Here is a 24,939-nt window from a genome sequence, read left to right as displayed (position 1 = left end):
GAAAAACATTTAGGGAAGGTAACTAATCCTACAGCTGAGCAGGTTTTGCGTTGCCTATTAATATTCTTATGGACAATGGTCCGTCTGGCTGAAATTCACAATACGCTTCTTCCTGTGTGTGTGCGGGGGGGGGGGGGGGGTCTCTCTCTCTCTCTCTGCAAAGCCAAGTAAACACATTTTCCATTCCCCATCCCCCACCCCTCAGATACACACCACCATCATGCAGTGCAAGTTATCTCCCAACCTCCTTTCTTTTAAATGCACCAAGTGTTTCGATCCCGATAGATTTTAAGCAACTTGTTTTTCTGCAGCTCAAAAAACAAACAAACAAACAAACAAACAAACAAAAAAACCCCAACCACGTTTAGCGTTTATTTTCGGGGGGAGGGGAGGGTGGTTTCAGATATGCACATTAAGGAACAATTTACCCCCAAATAAACCCCCCCAAACAAAGTCAAGGGCCCTATCAGCGCGCGCCAGGCTCCGGCAATGCACATGCGGAGCCTGCAGGAGCAAACCTCCGGCTCAGCGCTCAGCCAGCGTGCCATGGAGGCGGCGGCGGCGGCTCTTACCAGATGGAGTTCTTGATTTTGTGTTGCAGCGCGTTGGCTTCCGTCCCTTGCAGCCCGGGCACCAGGGCTGGCAGAGCCCCCCCTGGCGCGGGGGTGCCGGGGAGCTGCGGCGGCGGCGGCGGCTGCTGGGGATCAGGTTGCTGTTCTTCTGCCATCATCGCCGGCGGAGGGGTGCGGGAGAGGGAGCGGGCGCGGGCGGCGCTGGAGACACTAGGCCTTCACCCCAGCACTCGAGTGAGTCGCCTTTCCCGGCTGCCTGGGGGACATCACGGAGGAGAAGCCGCGTCGGGTCCAGCCGCTGCTACGCCGGAGGGGGGGGAGCCTTCCCAAAGGGAAGGCGCATCGCGGCGCTGCCCCGCGCTCTGGGGTCGCTGCGGGCTCGCCGCCGCCCCCCGCCAGCACCTGGTCCCGCTGCAGCCCCGAAGCAGCCCGCACAGCGCTGCCTGCCGCTTGCCCTGCTGCTGCGCTGCCAGGCGAAGGCAGCCCGTGCGCGCAGGCTCACTGCCGCCCTGTGCAGACAGCAACAACACGGCGCAGACACAGGGGGGGGGGCGAGGGAAGGAATAACCAGGGCAGGGACCCAGCCGGCGGTAGCCGGGCGGGGAGGGGGGCAGAGTTGACTCCCGCAGCAGCGTGCCTCCGGCTCCAGGCAGCGCGGCGGACTCCGGGGGGAAAGGAGCTCCCTGCCCTTGATTCCGGCTGGCTGTGTCAGTGGGGGTCCAGGCTGGTTGTGCAGGATTATGCAGTGTTGCCAGGTGGCCATGCGAAGGAGAAGGCTGGGCAGGGCACTCCCTGCACTAGGCACCCAGCAACAGATCCAGATGCAGTGGTATGGAGGCGGCCCCCGAGATACAGGGCAGCCCTTCACCTGCTACCCAGGAGTCGCACAAGGCATCACACCAGGGGAAGGGATCTGGGGTAGCCCACTCAGAATAGCACTGGTAAAATGTGCCCCTACACTGCACATCCTTGATTAGCCAAATGCATAGATGACATTTTTTGAGACTGGGCTGTTGGTTTTGTTAGTCATACCTACAGGGCCATAGGTCTGCATGGCATTTTACAGATAAACACATCACAAGAAGGGTCCCTTGGAATGCCACATAGGTGCAGGGGTCTGCAAACATGGATCAGATTGCTGAGTTAGGGCCCAGGGCCCAATTTGTAACTACATACAGTATTACCTAGCATTTTGTTTACTCACATGAACAGCCCCATTTCATTAAAAGCTACTCACTGTAGTAGGCAAAACACCTGTTGGTTAGAATTCACACACCCAATATTTAAGAATAACTGAGGTTGTATTGTGCCTGTATACATAGATATGTACTTTAAATTTACACTCTGCCATACCAATTATCTAAACATGTCTTCCCTGATATTCTGTTATCAGCATTCTACTGCATATACAGAGATTCTCCAAAGTCAGGCAATGTGGGTTAATGTTTGTGAAACAACATCCCCACTGTATTTTCTACTGAATGCATCCGATGAAGTGAGCGGTAGCTCACAAAAGCTTATGCTCAAATAAATTGGTTAGTCTCTAAGGTGCCACAAGTCCTCCTTTTCTTTTTGCGAATACAGACTAACACGGCTGCTACTCTGAAACCTGTCATTTACAAATACTGTTGTTTATTATTTTACAGTGCTCTGTGTTTCCTAGAAACCCCACAATACAGATAAAACCATGAATGATAGGCTTCATTCTCTCTTGCCCTACAACCATTTATGCACTCCAGTGGCATAAAGGTACCATGAAGGCAGTGATCTTCTTTCCATGCTTGGGTCTTACCCCTAGTGTAGGGGCCTCCCATTCTGGCTTAGAGCCAATGAAATAGCTTTGTGGTGGCTACCGTAAAGCTCTCAGTATAGGGGAATTCTGGATGAAAACTAGAGCAGTGCTGCACTCTGCTTACTCTTGGCCTCCTATGGCTTCTGTGGAGCTGTGAGCAGTGCAAACTTAGAGCAGCCTGGAGGCTGATCTAACATACAACAGCAGCTGGACTTGCTTCTGGCAGGATGGAAAATACAGGAGGCACCAAGGGGGCTTTTATGTACCTTTCACTCTCTCAGCATTCCTATATTTATTGCCTCTCAGACGGTGTGGAGAATCAAGCCATATGATCCCCAGCCCAAAGAGTTTACAAACCCAGGGCCCAGTTTTGCAACTAGATCAACACATGTAGTGTCTTAGACCTACGCAGAGTCCTCTGAAAGCAGTGGGGTTCACCCAAGTCTACCTGCATGCAGCGCCATTGGATTCCATGAGATTTTATGCAGACATGGAGTCCAGCCATACAGATCTGATTCAGGGTCAGAATCTAATTTCAGACAGGATGCAACAAAGTGACTGCAGACAAACTGTCAAAGGAGGTTAAGGAAGGAAGGGGATAACAGTAACACTACAATGTAGTTATTCAGCACAGGCCTCCCTATCTCATAGGGGAGTTGCAGAGATAAATATATTAAAGATTGTGAGGTGCTAAGATACTACACTGATAGGTGCCAGAGAAGTACATTAGATAGATCAGTACAACCTCACTTATGCATAAATATTATCAGTGTGTGTATATTCTAACTAATAAGTTTTGTGCCTACTACTGTGAGTAGTTTTTAAGATAATGGGCTGTTCATGTTAGTAAACACAATGCTCGGTAATAAGCATTTAGACTGGAGAATACCTTGCAGGAAGACAATGAAACTGTGAGTTGGGCAGGAGGGAGCAGTCACTATCAAAAGGGACAGAAGTTCAAGAAACTATGTTCAACAGTACAGAATAATGGTGAACTCAACAATGAACTTATAAGCAGAACAGGAAAGGCATGGACTAAAGGGCGAGAAGTGAGTAGAGTGATCTGCAATAGAAGAATGCCGATCAAACTGAAAAGTAAGGTCTACAAGATGGTTATCAGGCCTGCACTTTCGTATGGCTCTGAATGCTGGGCACTGAGACAGGCACAGATCTTGAATCCAGTGGAAATTAAAATGTGAAGATGGATTCATGAGAGTTACAAAGATGGACCATGTTTGGAAGTATGAAGGTGGAACCAATTATAGAAAAGACGAAGGGACCCAGGCTTATGTGGTATGGGCACATGAAAAGAAGTCTGTAAGAATATATAGGAAACAGAGTGTTAAACTTAAAAGTGGAGGATAAGAGAAAGGTTGGAAGATTCAAAACTGGATTGATGTTATACCAAAGGATTTGATTAGCTGTGGAGTTTCCAAGGAACTGCTTCAAGACAGCCTGGAATGGAGAAGAAGGACTTGAAGAGCCATAAACATAAACAAACTAGGGAAATACAACCTAGATGGAACAACTGTAAGGTGGGGCATAACTGGTTGAAAAACCGTTCCCAGAGAGTAGCTATCAGCAGTTCACAGTCAAGCTGGAAGGGCATATCAAGTGGGGTCCTACAGGGATCAGTACTGGGTCTGGTTTTGTTCAATATCTTCATCAATGATTTAGATAATGGCATACAGAGTAGACTTATAAAGTTTCCAGTCTATACCAATCTGGGAGGGGTTGCAAGTGCTTTGGAGGATAGGATTAAATGATCTGGACAAACTGGAGAAATGGTCTGAAGTAAATAGGATGAATTCAAAGTACTCCACTTAGGAAGGAACAATCAGCTGCACACATACAAAATGGGAAATGGCTGCCTAGGAAGGAGTACTGCATAAAGGCATCTGTGGGTGATGGTGGACCACAAGCTAAATATGAGTCAACAGTGTAACACTGTTGCAAAAAAATAATAGTAATAATAATTAAAAAAAAAAAAAAGCAAACATCGTTCTGGCATGTATTAACATGAGTGTTGTAAGCAAGACACAAGAAGTAATTCTTCCACTCTACTCCGTGCTGGAATAGGCCTCAACCGGAGTTCTGTGTCCAGTTCTGGGTGCCACATTTTATGAAAGATGTGGATAAATTTGAGAAAGAGCAACAAAAATGATTAAAGGTCTATTAACATGACCTTTGAGGGAAGACTTAAAAAAATGGGGTTTGTTAATCGGGAGAAGAGAAGACTGAGAGGGGACATGATAACAGTTTTCAAGTACATAAAAGGTTGTTACAAGGAGGAGGGAGAAAAATTGTTGTTCTTAACTTCTGAGGATAGGACAAGAAGCAATGGACTTAAATTGCAGCAAAGCAATTTAGGTTGGGCATTAGGAGAAACTTCCTGTCAGGGTGGTTAAGCACTGGAATACATTGCCTAGGAATGTTGTGGAATCTCCATCCTTGGAGATTTTTAGGAGCAGGTCAGACAAACACCTGTCAGGGATGGTCTAGATAGTACTTAGTCCTGCCATGAGTGCAGGGGACTGGACTTGATGACCTCTCAAGGTCCCTTCCAGTCCTATAATTCTATGAAAAAGAAGATAGGAGATACACAGCTGAGGGGGTTCTTTTCCCCCCCCCCCCCCCCTTTGTACATAAATAGTACACGACTTAGTTGGCTAATTTCGTGGCAGCATTATGGAAATTGGGAGCCTAAAGAAGAGGGACTAAAATTTTATATTACACCACACACACTCTCTCTCTCTGTCTCTTTCTCTCACTCTCTCCCTCTCCCTGCCCACCTCACCCCGTCCACTAGCTTTTGGAGATGAACATTTATAAACTACTGCATTACCAACCAAAGAAGACTTTAAAAAAATAGCTCCTCCCTCTCTCTTTCATATTTCCTCTGCTCCTATGCATCAGTTTTGTTTACCTTATAAAATACTCTGTTCAAAATTAGAGAAGCTTAAGTTCTCTCATTCTTGCCTTTTATTTAAAAAACAAAACAAAACTGTTCTTTTTTTAGTCTGGAATTGAAAATTTTTAAAGGGACAGCCTCCAAAAGGAATTCAGGAAGGGGAAAGAAGAATGTAAGTAGCTCCTGCAAACAGGAGCAGTTAAACAAAAAGGTCATTTGCTTAATCCTAAAAGTGCTACATTGAAAGTCCCTAAGTGCCAAGCCTTTTTTCAGCAAGACAATATTAACATGCTTGAAATGTTGCAGTATTTGTAAGACCAAGGTGCCTGTACCTAGCAAAATTTTCTAGCTTTGTAGCTATTTTCATTTTGATAATGAGAGTGCTTGCACATATCTGAGAGCAGATTGTGACCCATGTATGATCAAATGAGCATATAATACCTGAATGGTCAGAACTTACCTTACTAGGGTCTCAGTCCTTAAAACATTCATGTATGCATTTAGCTTTACCATCTTGAGTTAGTCCCCCTGAAACTGATGGGACTACTCACAGTGGTAGAGGTAAGCACGCACACATAAGCATTTGCAGGATTACGGTCTGCCATAGTAAACTGGAAAAAATCCAAGCTCTATTTCAACATTATTTTAAAAAATGGTAATATTACTTTCAGTCTAAACCAAAACATACAGAGCAAGTCTGTTTCTGACAACTCAAATACTATGAAAAATGTAAATGTTATTTTTGGAGGGTAGAAAACATAGGCAATGTTCATCCCTGGTGAATTTAATTCCCTCTGGTATTGCTCCAGTGATTATCCTGTAACCTCATATGCCTGCGCACATATTAGCATTACTCGGCCAAAAGAAGACATCCAGCAACAAAAATGGAACTCGGTCCTATTTATTCTGTAAAAGCTATCATGCTGGGGGGGCTCAGGTATAACACTATGTTTCCACTATATAGTTAAAACATGACTCAGTATAAAGTTAGGTGGCAACAGGTCCTCTTCTAACTATATTTCCAAGCTTTGGTTAAGTTCAAGGCTGTAGTATGCTCCAGGAACATGATTATATCATGGGTGGGCTAGCACCAGCAGGAGAGTGAATTTGTGTGGGGGGGTGGAGGGTGAGAAAACCTGGATTTGTGCTGGAAATGGCCCACCTGTTGATCACTTTAGATAAGCTATTACCAGCAGGACAGTGGGGTGGGAGGAGGTATTGTTTCATGATTTCTTTGTGTATATAAAGTCTGCTGCAATTTCCACGGTAAACATCTGATGAAGTGAGCTGTAGCTCACGAAAGCTCATGCTCAAATAAATTGGTTAGTCTCTAAGGTGCCACAAGTACTCCTTTTCTTTTTGCGAATACAGACTAACACGGCTGTTCCTCTGAAACCTGTCATTATATCATGTGTTACTCCCATTTACAACACAAGACCTAACTATATTTAAATTGTGTTAGGGGACCACTGTGTTGTAGCCATGTACCACTCCCCTCCCCAGCATTACAGTTTTATTTATTTTCAGAGTGGATAGTACAGGACTTGGAATTGGGCTGGGCACTCAGACCATATTTAATTCACAGAACAGGTGTGTGTGGCCTAAAAGCCCATGGCTGCACTCTTGCATCTCAGGATTAAACTCACCTTTTCTTGTCTTTCTGTAGTAAATTTCTAGCCTTGTTCACTGTGAAGAAAGTCTTGATATTGTAAAGCAACTGTTAGTGTTAATGATTATATGTTAATGTAATCCAAATGTAATGATGCAGCCGATGAAGTGAGCTGCAGCTCACGAAAGCTTATGCTCAAATAAAGTCTCTAAGGTGCCACAAGTACTCCTTTTCTTTTTGTGAATACAGACTAACACGGCTGCTACTCTGAAACATGTTAATGTATAGCGATTATAATGATTATGTGTTAATGTACAGTGTTAATGCCTAGAGGCCCAAACAGAGAGCAGGGCACTGTGGCCCCATGCCCTCTCTGCACATCCCCTTACAGTATGGCATAGTACAAAAGCGGCTCTGCCTCTATTTCACTCCTGCTCTCCCCACTCTCTATCACCTTCCAGGCTGAGGTGACTTGGCCCTGCATCTAAGTCATGTAACAATTCCATCCCTTCTGGGGTACCCAAAGTCCAAAAGAAACAAACTCTTCCCTTACCTCAAAGAGGCCTTGATGCACAGCAATCTTCCCTGATTTTTGGCGCAACCAACCATCTCTCCCACAATGAGAGTTCAAGGTCTGCTCTCCCACACAGCCAGGCACCAACTAAACTGGGCTATCCCTTTTTAACTCCTTTCTCAAAGCCTGACACACCAGCTTCAGGTGCCAGTGATGACTGAGCTCCCAGCAACCCATTACAGTAAACCCTATCACAGTTCCGTTGTTCTGGGCATTCTATAAACATAGGAAAAGACAATCCCTGTTCAGTCTTTCCAAAAATGAGAAAATAAAGTTCTTTTTCAACCTAATCCTGAGAGGTCCTGGGCATCCTCAACTCTTACTGAAGCCATTTGTAGTTGAGGATGTCCAGCACCTTGCAGGATCAGGCCATTTGTAAAGGAAATCATGTGGGGAATTGGATTGGCAATGTTACTATGGGGTGCAGTACCACAGGCCTATTCCAGACTGTCTCACCAAGATGCAGCAGTTGTGAACTGATTCAACAAACTATTTTTATGAGACATCAGGAAACATTCAGCAGAACTTAGAAGTAAATCACTGGATACTCAGTAATACAGTAGTCTAATTTAGGCCTACATGTTGATGGCTCAAACGAATGAATAAGCAGTATCTGAAAGACTGAAGAAGCTTGTGGTTCTGGAATAGTACTTTAAATGCACTCCACACAAGATGATAGGTTTGTTGCAGGATGGGAAACCAGCAAGTAACAGTATTTACCTGCTGTAAACCCTTCAAACCATAGGAAAGCAGAAATCAAAAGATAAGCAGTAAACACCGCATTTATACATCATGCTAGCTCAGAGGGTTGAAGAGTGTTCTTCTGTTCAAGAGTGGTGTGCAGCAGGACCACTATTTTAGAACTTGGTTGCCTAGAGCCAGACATCTAAATTCATATTGAGACACTTAAATTAGTAGCCTGATTTTCAGAGGTGGTGAGCACCCATAATTTCTTTGTAATAAGTGAAACTGCACATACTCAACACTTTTGAAAAATAAGGCTATATTTATTTATGTGCCAAAGTAATATAAAGTTCAGGTATGAAAATGTTAGTCCAGGTAAATATAATTGCTGGTGAATATTTAAATTGCAAATATGTTTCAGGAGGACCCATGCTGTACAAAATTACAGAGCAAAGGGCCAAATTCTGCTCTCAGTTATGCCTGTGCAAATTAGGAATAATTCCACTTATGTGGAAGAAGAAGTAGAAACTTGTAAATAAGGATCAGTCATGCTGACTAATACATGACAAAGACACTGGGCTTGATTTCCCACTGCCTTTCATCTTGTGTAGCCATTTACATTTGTGCAAAATGAGTGTAAAACACTAACCATAGCAGAATGACAGTTTTTATATGCACTTTGCCCAGGTGTAAGTGACTCCTGGCAACATCTACTTGAGGAAGGCTATAACTATCTTTCACAGTTTTTATACTTAAAGGCATCTACTTTCCTTGTCTGATGCATATACCAAGGCTTCTAATATGCACTGTATAAAAAAATGTGGAAATATATTTCAAACCAAGTAACCTCAGAGAGGTTCACTGGTTGGAACCAAACTGTCCAATTTTAGGTCCCAGCCCTACAAACACTGATGCATGCACTTAACTTTAAGCATGTGAGTAGTCCCATAGGAATATTTGCAGGTGTGGGGTGTTAAACTTTTCCACTCTGTACATATTATTTTAATCTTACATTTTGTAATATTATGAGTTACAAATGAAATAAAGAACTGACAAACTTGATTTCTTTCACTGTAGTTCAGCCATTCTCCCAAGTGTTCTAAGATGAAAACTAATGCCTGCTTTGAAGAAGGCAACAGCTTGATTTAGGCCTTGTCTACACTGGGGTTCTCTGCACTGGTGTAGCTAAAGCAATGCACTTTCCTAATGTAGCTGTGCAGTACCAGTATACACTGGAGTGTAGCTGGACCGGTGCTAAAAACCTCATTGTAGACAAAGCCTTATAGTCTTTAGTCATCTGCTGGAACCCTGCAGGACAGGACAGCTGTCCGCACTAGTGGGTGAACTTCAAAGGTAGTGAGGAGGGAGCAGAAAGTCAGAAATCTTTTGGAGGGAAGAGAGGACCAGCTGCCTGTGAGAAGGCAGCCTCCACTGAGCGCTCTAGATGGTGGGTAAGAGCTACCCCGCAGCATTGCCTGGTTGATTCCAAAAGCCTCAGATTATGTTCTCTCCCCCCACTCTTTTCTGTAGTTCAAATACCACACAAACCACACAAACGTTATGGTGTTTAAAGACTACTAACCTATTTTCCAGGATTTTCTCCCCTGTGCCTTAACACCATTTTGTGATTTCCTTGTTTTTTTCTTCTAATCTGAATGGCCTCTGACAGTTAAATTGGGGAATATACCATCTGATGCTTTCGAGGAAAGAATTATCCCTGTCTTTGTTACAAGTAGACAGATAACACAGAGTGATGTGAGAGTATCTGTGCATTCGTTGTGGCCACAGAGAGAGCTGTGGTCTCTCCTCTTGTGCAGGGCCAAAGAAGGACTTGTGTGGACACAAGGCTTACAAATAAAGACATTTTGCTCTCTTATCCCCAAACCAGGAACGAGACAAGGGCTGTCTAGAAACTTGGCTTTCAAATCTGTCGAGAAAAAGCCCCTTCAAAAAGCTTTAAATACTGCTTCAGTGAACTCAGTATTGGTCCCCTTTTAGTGTTTCCATCTGGGGATGACTCTCTTCATGCATCCCAGCACTATCCCCAGGGCATCTCCCACCCAGATCTCTTTGTTTAATTGTTATCATTCACATGAAGCACTCAGAAAAATGGGATGCAATAGTTGATAATTAAACCTGACCAATTTTAATTAATATATCAGTACTTATGTTTTCAATAAGGCCTGGAATGATTAAAAGGTTTGGCTCACCTGGAAAACTTTCAGGCTCACATGACAAGAATTGGAAAAAACCAGGGGACACTCAGATCAATTAGTGTCATGGGACTACTTGAATTCTAATGGCTCATATCATTCCTGTATGACCAATACTCCCCTTCTCTGGTTCCATTCTCCAGAACCGGGGGGTGGCATTGCTACCTGACCTCACAGTTGGTAGTCAACCTTGAACATACTGAAAAGGTCTAATGAGGTTAACGTGGACCTTCCAGTGATGGATCCGGTCCCATCTCTTCTCTCTAGTAAAGGAGAAGTGTTTTCCATCACTCTATGTCAGGGGTGGCCAACCTGAGCCTGAGAAGGAGCCAGAATTTACCAATGTACATTGCCAAAGCACCACAGTAATATGTAAGCAGCCCCCCATTAGCTCCCCCACCCCCCTCCCACCCACCAGCAGCCCTGCAGATCAGCGCCTCCCCCTCCCTCGCCGCACCTCCCGATCAGCTGTTTTGTGGCATAGAGGAGGCTCTGGGAGAGAGGGGAAGGAGCGAGGGCACATCAGGGGAGGGGACGGGAAGGGATAGAGTGGGAGCAGGGCCTGTGGCAGAGCCAGGGGTTGAGCAGTGAGCACCCCCTGGCACATTGGAAAATTGTTGCCTGTAGCTCCAGCCCCAGAGTCGGTGGCTATACAAGGAGCCTCATAGTAACTTCTGAAGAGCCACATATGGCTCCGGAGACACAGGTTAGCCACCCCTGCTCTATATAGTTATGGAAAATGTTCTCAAGACACCATACTTTCTGGCCTTGATTGTTTGCTGTCTTTTCCAACTTGTATAGTCATTTAAACTTGTGAGAAGTGGGTGTAAGATGCTACCAAATCAGAATTTTACACTCACTTTGCACAGGTGTAAATAACTGTTACCAGAGGCAAGGCAGCGAAGAGCCAGGCTCATTCAAGCTTACTGTTAGCCTGCCATGGGACCTAGGCGGTAGGTAGATAGGAAGCTTTAATCCTCTCAGAGTAACTCATAGATCATGTAATTTCTGTAAAGAAGATAAGATTAGATAAGCTTCACCAGACCTGACTAGGTTCTAGGGTGTTGCAATTAGCTTTAAACCCTTTAATTCTGTAGGCTGTCTCTCAGCACTACTGCACAATAAATCTCTTGCACTGTATAATTTGAACTTGGCTTGACTGTTCCATCTGAGAAACTTCTAGGTGTAGTGTTCTTAGAGCTCTACTTACCTGTCTTCACAGCCAAAAGAAGGTAATAGAGGGAAAGGATATTAACTACTATAATAAAATACTTCCCAAAAGTGCAGAGTGGATCATGAGGACATATTCCAAACCTGTCCTTATACAAGTCTTAGGATAGGTAGTCACTGGAAAAATGGAGCAGATACTACAAGCTGATGCTGATATTGGCGTGAATTAGGGTTTAACATGAGAGGTGTCTCTCTGTTTTCAGTATTGTTTAATATTTCCTATTTATGCCCATGTTGGTGGAAGATGAAGCACTAGTCCGGCAATGAGCTCCCTGTGATCAGAGCCCTGCACAAAGCCTTGTTTCCTTCAGTGGTGCTTCATGCTGGTGCAGAGGCCTGCCTGTTCAGAGCTCCTTGTAGAATCAGAGCATGAGATGGAGAAACAAACACAGGTATTGTTCATGGCAGCTCAGTCTTTTCCTTCTTTCGCCCTCCCCCTTCCTAAGCCCAAGCAGTGGACTGGCAAGGGCCTGCAAGGAGAGGTGTGAAGAAGGGGTTCTAACACATTGTCAGTAGTGCCCAGAGGGAGGCAGATGATCTTTTATCTCTTCAGATAAAGGGGTGGACATCTTCACATTGTGATTTTCTGGTGAGCTCAATATGCTGTGTCCTTTGTTTCCAACTGTGTTGCAATTTAGCATGGCATGATGAGACACCTCAAATCAGGCCTCAGTACACAACATGGTAACATACTAAAATCAAACAAGCAGCAGCAGAGGGCTGCTAGGGCCATTCCCACTCTTACTTGCATCTCCAAATTCTGTGCCTCCCAGCCCTACTATTCCCCAGTGGTAGGAACCTCCAAACTGGACCTATGGATTTAAATTCTGTTGGACCCACAGACCTCTGAAAGCCAGGAGTTGGATACACAAATGAATGGGATGTGTCCTTAATCTTACACTGCTTGAAGGCATCTTGGAGGCCTTCCAGTTCCTGGAGTCTCATAAGAAATTTCCTTGTGTTCCCTCTGATACATAAATGGGCTATCAATGGCAGCACTTGGCCCGTGATGTCTACTCTTGCGAGCAGGCAATAGAATACATTTTTCAAGATACCTGTTCTCAAAGAGGTTGTTCCCCAGAGTGGATGGAAAGAAAAACACTACCTGAATGTTTGTGTTTTTCTTGTTTTGTGTCTCAAAAGCATGACTTTTGTAACACAACAGTGCGTTGCCAGGCCTCAGAATTGTTTGTACTGTCCCTGTATGGAAGCCCTTTATCCCCAGGGCACCAGTGAAATGGCATGTCAGGAACAGCTCAGATCAAACCAATCATTCAGCACCACTACCATTCTGTAACCATCTCTTTTCACAGGTCTAGCCCTCCTTGGCCAGCTCTTCAGCTCCTCTCCCTTCCTCTTATTCTCCTTTATAACCCTCTCTCTCTCTCTCTTTCACACACACACACACACACACACACACACACACACACATAACCCTCTCTCTCTCTCTCACACACACACACCAGTCCTTCACAGTGTACTTCCTCTGGTCAGTGTGCTTCTGAGGACCCCCTTGCCCACACAGCCTGCTTGCTGCTTCACATGACTGACTCTTCAGAACAGCCCTCCTAAAAGCCCACTGCACCTTAGATGCAGGTTTGTTGATTACAACAGCCCTGTTTGCTGGCTGCTTGCAAGAATGGCTCTATAGATGCCTAGTCAGTCCACAGCAGGCAATGTCTGGCTTCTACTCCATGACCATCTGCTAAAACCAGGCTTCCTTTGGCTAAAGTCCAACACAAAGTAAATAGATTTTCACAGCCAGATTTCAAACAACATAACTGAGCAACATGATTCTTTCCAGTCCTGGTCTTTACATTAAAGAAATTAGACTTCCTTGTGGCTGAAATCCTTAAGGAATAGCAAGACTTGTCTGAAGCCAGTGGAGCTCATTTTGATTTCCAGTTGGGTGTATAGAATCTTTACTATTCTCCTAGTGTGGGAGAAAGTCCAGTCTATAGCATATCAGTGTCCTAGTTCTAATTAGACCCCTTCATCCAGTTAATTATTTTAAACATTATTTTTCTTTGTTGATATCAATGAGGAAGAAAAATGAAATAGCCTTTACTCTAGGACACCTGTAACTTACAAAATCCAGGGAAAAATTGATGTGGTGGTGGGACAATTGTAAATGTTACTATTATTGTATGATTTTTAAATTGTATAAAAGAGAGATTCAGTGAAGTGTGAATGATATTTATAAAGAACAGATTGCTCTGTCTTTTAAAATAGGTCAAGTTTTTGGCCTAGTTTCCTTGGAAGTATCCCTTTAATCTATGGGGTTTGACTGTCCATGATGGTGCCTTCGCTTTTTTCCTTAGCCACCTCTACATGGCTCTAGTTGTGAGGGAGAGATGTTCGAAAGTAAAAACCCCATGGAACAGAGCATGGATACCCTTCGGAAATTTTTAATTAGTTCCTATGAACAATAAAATCCTGGAGACATCCAAGCTTTCCCATTACTTATAGTCCAGTTCTTAAACAGATGTGATTCTCAATTATATCTTTGCCATCTTAAAAATAAGATGTTTTGTCAGTAAAGTTAACTCTGCAAATGAGGCTTAAGTTTTGTGGACCTTTACCTGTTAACTTTGCTGATGAAGAGGGTCAATCAGACTTATTTATTTATAAATCAGACTTAGATATGTAAAGATCTAGAAGAGGCCAAGGTTGTGTGTTTTCAATATTTACATTAATGAAAAAAATACGCATAAATAGTTTTAAAAAAAGAAATATACAAAAAAAAAAAAGTTCCTAACTGAAGTGTAGTTAAGCACTGGAAGATATTACCTAGGAAGATTGTGGGATTGTAGGTTTTTAAGAATAGGTTAGACAAACACCTGTCAGGAATGGTCTAGATAATACTTAGTTCTTCCTCAGTACAGGCGACTAGACTAGATGACCTGTCGAGGTCCCTTCCTGTCCTACATTTCTATGATGCTGAAAATAAGATTCAGCATAAACAATACAGTACTTTTATGATCAAATCCATGCCACCTATCCTGCATTAGGCTAAAATGCAGCTGTCAGCTGTCAAAGCAAACTGAATCGTTATGTCTACATTCATTATACTAAGGATAGATGTTCAGGATATATAAATGGGGAGGGGGTGATCCCAGCATCCAGTATTAATATAGAATAAATACCATCTGTTTGTACATGTAGATAGCAGTCTGGCACATAATAAATGTATGGATATAATCTAGCTCTGAAAGAGTAACTTACAGTATAACATAAGGCTCATCTTAGAAAATAGCAACATATAGGGCTCAATTGCGACTGGCCTTAATGCAGATATAGAATGGGGTGCGGAGGGCCAGGAGCCTGTCCCCAACATTGCAGCCCCTGGAAAAATGCAAGCACAATCATAGGCCTTATGCCTGGAGAAGTACAAGGACTGCTTCCTCCTAGCATCCTCAGGGACGCAAGACACTCCCCTCCACTCTTACTTGGGGCTTATAGGGGAGCATTTCTCACTGCAGACTCCTAAGGTATGGGCTAGGGTGCAAGTTTCTCTTCCCTGCCAGGCTGTTCCAAAGGGATTGTGCCTCTTGAGACATAACCCCTCCCAAATCTACCCATGGACACGGCAGATCTCCACAGTCTCCAAAGCAGAGCTGTTGATAAGTAACACAATCTTTAAGTTTAAGTGGTATTTATATTAACATACTGAAGAGCTTTGTATTTCCTGCCATCACTAGCTACATGTTTTCTGGTCATATGCTAGTGCTCCAACAGTTAGATTACACACCAGTTGCAGATTGTGGGCCCAATGGTGCAGACCCATTTAAATTCACATTAAAGTCAATGGAAAGACTATCTCTTTGATTCCAGTAAGAGTTGGATTGGGCCCCATGCATAGAACAGCTACAGTATCAGGCTTTGACTGACTGTGATAGTGTTGGGAATATGTCTGTGTCAAGTTGTGAATTTCATTTAGTGCTGTATCATTTATGATTGTAACCTGGACTGTTGACCAGAACCCCCATGTTGTATTGATCATACTTTGTGTCCTGTGTTGAGAGCCATTTGATTTGGTATACACATATCCTGTTTGTTATTAATAAAAAGGCTGGATAGGAGGAGCGGTTGTATATCACCTTCTGAGCAGCTAACATAGGAAGAGTGTTCCAGACAGCTCCCATAGACTTGTGGCTTTCTACATATTCATCATGCCCCTACGAAACAAGTATCTTGTGCATGTGAACCCAGCCTGACTGGAGCATGGGTTTTTACAGTGGAAGCTCATGACCAAGATTGTTTATAAGTAGGAGGTGTCCTGTGTGCAAGGGGTGGGGGCATTTAGTTAACAGAAAAGAGAGGGGGCAGAGGCTGCAGACAAGGTCTGTAACGTCTGTGTAGATAAAGTGAAAAGGCAGGGGGAGGGAGGGCTGCAACAAATTTGATGTGCCAGAGCCCCACATTTCTCTCAATGGACCTGCTTCAGATTGTTCTCCAGAAACAGGAGTGGGGGTGTTTGGTTAAACTAGGTTTTAGGTAAGACAGGTTCAGAGGTGAAAGTAAGCCGGTCCGGTCCGGCATATGGGCAAGAGCCAGTATGCCGTGCCGGACCGGACCGGACCAGCTTCCCTGGCTGTGATTTAAAGGGCCCAGTGCTCCTGCCACTGCGGGGAGCCCTGGGCCCTTTAAATCACCTCCGGAGCTCTGGCAGCGCGGCTTGGGCAGCACTTTAAAGGGACCAGCGCTCCCTGCAGTGGCAGGACCCCCAGGCCCTTTAAAGCACCGCTGGAGCCCGGCTGCTGGAGCCAGGCTCAAACGGGGGTTTAAAGGGCCTGGGGATCTGGCCACTGCGGGGAGCACCGGGCCCTTTAAATCCCCACCTGAGCCTGGCTGCCGGAGCCCAGGGGCTCTGGTAGCCGGGCTCCAGCAGGGATTTAAAATGCCCGGAGCTCTGTGGTGGCCGGGAGCCCCGGGTCCTTTAATTCACCCCTGAGTCCCAGGGCTCCCAGACGCCTCTGCAGCAGGGTGATTTAAAGGCCCCAGGGCTCCCAGCCAGAGCCCCAGGGCCTTTAAATCGCCTCTTCCTGTTGAGGCCACGCCTCTTCTGGTTGAGGCCACGCCCCCACTCAGGACTCCAGCGTACCGGTAAATCCTTTAAGTTACTTTCACCCCCGGACAGGTTCATGTAGACCAGTGGGTCTCAACCTCCAGCCCACTTGCTGCCCAATCAGCACGCAGCTGTGGCCCATGTGATATCCTAAGGGCCATACAAGTAGTATATATATTGTGTGGATGCGGCCCACATAACACATAGAGTGCTGCATATGTGGCCTACAATGGTAAATAGGTTGAGAACCACTGATATAGACTGTTGTGTTAAAAATCCTTTTCTTGTTATGATTTGATTCCTACTGTTGCTCTGAGGTGCTCAGCCTGAGACACACTGGCCGAATTTGCCGAGGTCCTGAGCATCTGTAGCTCCCACTGACTTAAACTGGAACCGTGGGTGCTCAGCACTTCTGAAAAGCAGGCCCAAGATGTTTTAAGTTGGTCATCCAAAAGTGGAGGCACCTAAAATCAGAGGTCATTAAGTCCTGCATTTTGTTGACCCCAAACTGCCATTAAACTCAATGGGAATTTTGGGTGTGCAAGAAATGCAGGACTGAGCCCTAATTGATATTAGTAACTGATACCTTAGTTATAATTTTGCTAATACTGAGAAACATTATCAACATTTTGTTTGTATTGAACTGATATAAAGCCTGACTGAAAAAGAGTGTCTCCAATGAAAATGTATGTATTTCATGAAGCCATTCTGGTGAATGAAAATTTAAAATAAAATAATGTACATCTGTAGTCCATTTTGTTGTTCAGGATTTTAAAGTTCTTTAAAACAACAAGGTGATCAGCCTGTAGCTCTTATATTCACTGCGCAGTCCATTGCCCTTGTAAAGTGAGATCACAATACCATCCTTCCAGGTGGTTGGCAAGGTTCTAGGTCTCCACATCAATCTCTACACTCAGTCACCACCTGATGTTCTTCATCATTTTGTGCCTAGTGCATTTTCAACTGAATTGTTTTTTCATTAAATATTACATATAAAATTCAGATAAGAGAATAACAGATACCAGTTTAAGATGAAGATGTGTTCTGAATATAGGAAAGAACAGGCTGGAGTATAATGCATACTGGCTCTTGCTCTGTGAGATATGTTTTGAAATGAGCTTTACTATAGCAGCTCAGTTCATATAATAAAAACAATTACATGGTAGAAGAATTTGATGCATTATGCCATCTCAAAAGAGTTAACGATAATACTAAGTTTGTTCTCAATAGTTATACATTTCAAGGCAATTTTTGTGGGGTTTTAATATATTACAGTGAGAAATATCATTCCAATCCATTCTACAGACATGAGGATTACACCTGGCATTATTAGAGTTGTGTGGGGCCAGTGATTAGAGTAGATAAAGATAGGAGGGGAGCTCACCAGTTTTGGTGACTGTCATCACGGGGTCAATGTTATATCCTGATGTGAATTGCATCATCTTCATAGCATCATAGGACTGGAAGGGACCTCAAGAGATCATCTAGTCCAGACCCCTGCACTCATGGCAGGACTAAGTATTATCTAGATCATCCCTGACAGGTGTTTGTCTAACCTGCTCTTAAAAATCTCCAATGATGGAGATTCCACAGCCTCCCTAGGCAATTTATTCCAGTGCTTTACCACCCTGACAGTTAGGAAGTTTTTCCTAATATCCAACCTAAACCTCCCTTGTTGCAATTTAAGTCCACTGCTTCTTGTCCTATTCTCAGAGGTTAAGAAGAACAATTTTTCTCCCTCCTCCTTGTAACAACCTTTTACATACTTGAAAACTGTTATCTTGTCCCCTCTCAGTCTTCTCTTTTCCAAACTAAACATATCCACTTTTTTCAGTCTTCCCTCATAGGTCATGTTTTCTAGACCTTTAATAATTTTTGTTGCTCTTCTCTGGACTTTCTCCAGATCCTTTGTCCACATCCTTCCTGAAATGTGGTGCCTAGAACTGGACACAATACTCCAGCTGAGACCTAATCAGCATGGAGTAGAGCAGAAGCATTCTTCTCGTGTCTTGCTTACAACACTGCGGCTAAATACATCCCAGAATGTTGTTCGCTTCTTTTGCAAGTGTTACACTGTTGACTCATATTTAGCTTGTGGTCCACTATGACCCCCAGATCCCTTTCTGCAGTACTCCTTCTTAGGCAGTCATTTCCCATTTTGTATGTGTGCAACTGATTGTTCCTTCCTCAGTGGAGTACTTTGCATTTGTCCTTATTGAATTTCATCCTATTTATTTCAGACCATTTCTCCCGTTTGTCCAGATCATTTTGAATTTTTGAATCTTGTGATGATGTGCTGCAGCAAAAGGAAGAGAATGGGGACACAAAGAGAAATCCAAAAGGAGTTCATGTCCCCAGGCCAGCCCACAGCCAAAGAAACAAAAGAACATTATTTGGGTGCATAATACAAAGCTGGAGAGAGGCACGATCCTGCTTCTCCCCATTCCATCTTCTAACAAGAGGGAGAATATTAATAAAAATGTGGTTCTGTGTGAGGGTCTCCCCGGAAAGTTCTGAAAAAGCACATGACATTTCCAAGATTTAAAGACATTTCCAAAAATATATTGTGTAAAAATCTCTGTATTATTTATCAACTGTTCTCCTCACAGGACAGGGATCTCATGGTGTCTATCCTATTCAAGTCAGGTTTTTACAGCACCCATCACTATAGTGTCTGAGCACCTCGTTCAGGGTCTCCTTCTTCCCCTCTCTCCCTGGTAGTGATAGAGAACCAACTGGAAGGACAGATCTTTCTTCAGAGAAGAGAGAAGGCAGGAAACTCCCTCCTGGGGTACCTCCTCTTACCCTGTCAAATGCTGATGCTGCTCACTCAGTGGCAGGAAATGCTGGAGCCTCAAAAAAAGCTCAGCCAGGCATCAGCTTTTCCAGTTGCTCCCACTTCAGAATCCGCTACCTGGTGGGTTCTTACTTTAACAACCAAAGTATGTTTCCTCCAAAGTCAGGAAGAGAATGAGGAGTGGGAGCTCTCCTTCTGCTCTTAGCTCTTCTTTTAACCCCTGGACAGAGCTGGTCAGAAAATATTTCTATGAAAAATTTCATATTGTTTGTTTTCTTTTAAATATTTTTTTTAATAAAAAAAGATCAAAATCCAAAACCCTAGCTGAACTACAATTTAGGAATCTTATTATAGCTGTCCTGGACTATTTAAAAACCCAAGGTTTTTAAGGCCAATTTGCCAAGAGAGACATTACTTTGAAGTCTTTAATGTCAGCCAAATTCAGCATACATTACCCCTTCTCTAATGTCAGCCAAATTCAGCATACATTCAGGAGGCAGCTTGGCTGGAGATAAGGCACAGCACTTTTAGTAACATAATGAGCACTCTACCCAAGCTGTGCCTATTCAGTCTTCTAAAAACACTTTTAGGGTATGTCTACACTATGAAATTAGGTCGATTTTATATAAGTCGATTTTTAGAAATCGATTGTATACAATCGATTGTGTATGTCCCCACTAAGCGCATTCAGTCAGTGGAGTGTGTCCTCAATACCGTGGCTAGCATCGACCTAAGGCGCGGTGCACTGTGGGTAGCTATCCCACAGTTCCCACCGCCTATTGGAATTCTGGGTTAAGCTCCCAATGCCTGATGGGGCAAAAACATTGTCGAGGGTGGTTTTGGGTACATGTCGTCAGTCACTCCTCTCTCTCTCCCTCCCTCTGTGAAAGCAACAGCAGACAATCTTTCGTGCCTTTTTTCCTGGATTACCTGTGCAGACGCCATACCACGGCAAGCATGGAGCCCATTCAGCCCACCTCACGCATTATCCTGCAGTATGTGCAGAGCCTAGCTAGGAGCTGCCAGCGTGAGGAAGATTGTGAGGAGGACATGGACACAGACGTTCCTGAAAGCACGGGATGTGGCAATTGGGACATCATGGCAGCAGTGGGGCAGGTTGATACAGTGGAACGCCGATTCTGGGCCCGGCAAACAAGCACAGACTGGTGGGACTGCATAGTGTTGCAGGCATGGGATGATTCAAAGTGGCTGCGAAACTTTCACATGTGTAAGGCCACTTTCCTTGAACTTTGTGAGTTGCTTTCCCCCATCCTGAAGTGCAGGAATACCAAGATGAGAGCTGCCCTGACAGTTAAGAAGCAAGTGGCAATAGCCCTGTGGAAGCTTGCAATGCCTGGCTGCTACCGATCAGTCAGGAATCAATTTGTAGTGGGCAAGTCGACTGTGGGGACTGCTGTGATCCAAGTAGCAAATGCAATCACTGACGTTCTGTTATCAAGGGTAGTGACTCTGGGAAATGTGTAGGTCATAGTGGATGGCTTTCCTGCAATGGGGTTCCCTAACTGCGGTGGGGTGATAGACGGAACACATATCCCTATCTTGGCACCGGACCACCTTGCCAACCAGTATATAAACCGCAAGGGGTACTTCTCAATGGTGCTGCAAGCATTGGTGGAGCACAAGGGACGTTTCACTGACATCAACATGGGATGGCCGGGAAAGGTGCATGACGCTCACATCTTTAGGAACTCAGGGCTGTTCGAGCAGTTGCAAGAAGAGACTTACTTCCCAGACCAGAAAATTACCGTTGGGGATGTTGAAATGCCAATAGTTATCCTTGGGGACCCAGCCTACCCCTTGCTCCCATGGCTCATGAAGCCGTACACGGGCAGCCTGGACAGTAGTAAGGAGCAGTTCAACTATAGGCTGAGCAAGTGCAGAATGGTGGTAGAATGTGCCTTTGGATGTTTAAAAGCTCGCTGGTGCTGTTTGCTGATTAGGTTAGACCTCAGCGCAACCAACATTCCCATTGTTATTATTGCTTGCTGTGTGCTCCATAATATTTTTGAGAGTAAGGGGGAGACGTTTATGGCGGGGTGGGAGGTTGAGGCAAATCGTCTGGCAGCCAATTTTGAGCAGCCAGATACCAGGGCAATTAGAATAGCACAGTTAGGTGCACTGCGCATCAGAGAGGCTTTGAAAACCAGTTTCATGACTGGCCAGGCTACAGTGTGATGGCTGTGTGTGTTTCTCCTTGCTGCAAACTCAACCCCTTTGTTGATTTTAATTCCCTGTAAGCCAACCACTGTCCCCCCTTCGATCACAGCTGGCAAAGGAAATAAAGTAACTATTGTTTTGAAACCATGCATTCTTTCTTTATTAATTAAAAAAAAGTGAGATAACTGACAAGGTAGCCCGGGTGGGGTGGGGTACTGGAGGAGGGAAGGACAAGGCCACATTGCTTATTATAGCCACACTACAGATCAAAACTGTTTGAATGACAGCCTTCTGTTGCTTGGGCCATCCTCTGGAGTGGCGTGGAGTGGCTGGGTGCCAGGAGCCTCACTGCCCCGCATTCTTGGGCGTTTGGTTGAGGAGGATATGGAACTTGGGGAGGAGGGCAGGTGGTTATACACTGGTTGCAGCGGGGGTCTGTGCTCTTGTTGGCTTTCCTGCAGCTCCAAAAGATGCTTCATCATGTCTGTTTGCTGCCCCATTAGCCTCAGCATCACCTCCTGCCTCTGCTCTTCGCACTCACTTAATGCTTTCCTGACCTCTGCCACTGAATGCCTCCATGCATTAAGCTGTGCCCTATCAGTGCGGGAGGACTGCATGAGCTCAGAAAACATATCATCGCGAGTGCAGTTTTTTTGCCTTTTAATCTGTGATAACCTCAGGGACGGAGATGATAGGGGGAGCATAGAAACATTTGCACCTGGGGGGAGATAAAAAGGGAGAGTAAAATTTAAGATGATACATTTCTGAGAACAAAAGGGAGACTCTTTCACAATGAATCAAGCAATTCACAGCACATAGCACATGTGCTTTAGGTACAAGGTCGCATTTTGCCTTTTATATTGAACGTCTGCTGGTATGGTGACACATCACACATGGCTGGGCAACAGAATTTGGTTTCCAGGCAGCTATGGTAAGCCTTTTGGCACACAGGGTTGGCTTCTTCCACTTTCATAACATGTGGGAATGGTTTCAAACTGCAGTGTCATCCTTTCCCATAGCAAGCAATGCTGGTTGGGTTTCACATTTAAAAGGAGGCGCTGCGATTTTCGGGTGGATGTGCAGCACACACCTCCCCCCATCTCACCGCATGGCTATTCTCTGGGATGATCCCTTCACCCCTCCCCCCGCCGCGTGGCTATTCTCCGGGATGATCCCTTTTAGCCAAGCGTGAACAACCCAGCACGAACGTGGTCCTTTTGCTGTTCCCTTACAAAAATTCCCCTATTTCAACCAGGTGACTATGAATGATATCACTCTCCTGAGGCTAACACAGAAAGATAAAGATGAATGTTGCTTGAATGCGACCAAAACCCAGGACCATTCGTTGCCATGGTTTGTGCTGCAGTGATTCCAGATTACTTGCTACCAGCTTGGCGTTGTAAAGTGTCCTACCGTGGAGGACGAAATAAGACAGCCCTCCCCAGAAACCTTCTGCAAAGGCTTTCAGAGTTCCTCCAGGAGAGCTTCATGGAGATGTCCCAGAAGGATTCCCGCTCCATCCCCAGACACGTTAACAGACTTTTCCAGTAGCTGTACTGGCTGCGAATGCATCCCAATTCTTCAGGGCAAATCAAACATTAAACACTATTGCTTTTAAACCCTGTACTGTAGTTACAAATGTGCACTCACCAGAGCTGCCTTCTCTGGCTTCAGGGTCAGGGATCCCACCTTAGGAGGGTATTGGCTCCAGGATGATGAAAAGGTCCTGGCTGCCGGGGAGAACAGATTCACCGCTTGCCTGCTGCGCATTCTCCTTCTCCTCCTCCTCCTCCTCTTCCTCATACACAAAATCCTCCTCCCTGTTGCTTGAGACTCCCCCCTTGCAGGTGTCCACGGACAGTGGTGGGGTAGTGGTAGGGTCCCTCCCCTAGAATGCCATGCAGCTGATCAGAGAAGTGGCATGCATGGGGCTCTGACCTGGAGCAACAGTTTGCCTCCTTTGTCTCTTCGTAGGCTTGCCTGAGCTCCTTAACTTTCAGACGGCACTGCTGTGTGTCCCTGTTGTAGCCTCTCTCCACCATGCCCTGTGCGATTTTGGAATATATATTAGCATTTCTTCTCTTTGATCGGAATTCGGTCTGCACAGAATTTTCTCCCCATACAGTAATCAGATCCAGTGTCTCCCTTTCTGTCCATGCTGGAGCTTGTTTGTGATTCTGGGGGGACTGCACGGTCACCTGTGCTGCTGAGCTCACCATGCTGACCAAACAGAAAATGAAATTCAAAATTTTCCAGGGCTTTTCCTGTGTACCTGGCTAGTGCATCGGAGTTCAAAGTGCTGTCCAGAGCGGTCACATTGAAGCATTCTGGGATAGCTCCCAGAGGACAATACCGTAAATTGGATCTGCACTACCCCAAATTCAACCCAGCAAGGTCAATTTTAGCTCTACTCCACTCGCTGGGAAGGAGGACAGAAGTCAATTTTAAGAGCCCTTTAGGTCGATGGAACGGGGTTGGTTGTGTAGATGCATTCATTTTAAAATCAACCTAACGCGACTAAATTTGACCTAATTCCATAGTGTAGACCAGGGCTTAGTTCACACTGGGCATGCTCATTGGCTTACTGAAACGGTCACTCCCATACGAGTAACTTGATACCTATCCTCAGAGGCCCCATAATACAAGTCAAGCACAAAGAAATATGAACATCCAGAGAAAATTCCTTGAGTTAAAACAAGAATATTATACCTTGCCAAACTAAGGGCAGGACAGAGCAGCAAGACTTAGGTATAAGAATACATGTTCAGCAAGCAACAGTAGTGTAAGAAAAGAAGAGAGGGAATTCAAACAACTTGTTCAACTCTGAAAAATAACTGTGCAAATGGCAGCTTCTCATACAACAAATCTGCTTCTTGTGTGTATCTAGAGTTAGAACAACTTACTAATTTGATTTCTATTAGCACTATAGATCTAACACAGGTGTGGGAAAGGGAGTTGGATCCTATTTGGTCTCACTTGGTGCTGGCAGAATTGTTCACTAAATTGCAATTGTAGGCCCAAATTCTGCCTCGTTTGTATCTGTGCAACCCAATGGCAGATGATATGGTTGTACAAGGATAGCTGAGGACGAACTCTGGAGTGGAATGGTTGCAGAATCTTAACTCGTGATCTACAAGCCAGAAAAAAAACAGCTTGAGTCTCAGATGCCAAGGTGAATTTGCAGAGCAGGCAGTTAGAAAAAAAATTTCTTTTACATATATACAGAGCATATGTGAGCTTAAGACATAGACACAAACAGAGAACTCCATGATATTAATTTTTTTTACAGAGCGAGCCTGCTCTGCTGACTT

The 24,939-nt window shown here is 44.7% G+C and overlaps 1 protein-coding gene across 1 annotated transcript in view; it reads right to left on the bottom strand.

Moving 5' to 3' along the window:
- RFX7 (regulatory factor X7) overlaps positions 1–1,110 on the bottom strand; it is a 119,037-nt gene extending 117,927 nt beyond the window's left edge. The window contains exon 1 of the mRNA XM_073303792.2: positions 573–1,110. Coding sequence (XP_073159893.1) covers positions 573–730 — 158 coding nt within the window. The 5' untranslated portion in view covers positions 731–1,110. The remainder of the gene's footprint in view (positions 1–572) is intronic.
- Positions 1,111–24,939: the final 23,829 nt, after the last annotated feature.

This window comes from Lepidochelys kempii, chromosome 10 (assembly GCF_965140285.1).
Source record: "Lepidochelys kempii isolate rLepKem1 chromosome 10, rLepKem1.hap1, whole genome shotgun sequence".
Taxonomy (NCBI): Eukaryota; Metazoa; Chordata; order Testudines; family Cheloniidae; genus Lepidochelys; species Lepidochelys kempii.
The sequence above is the reverse complement of the archived record's forward strand: the minus strand, read 5'-3'. Positions and strand labels throughout refer to the sequence as shown.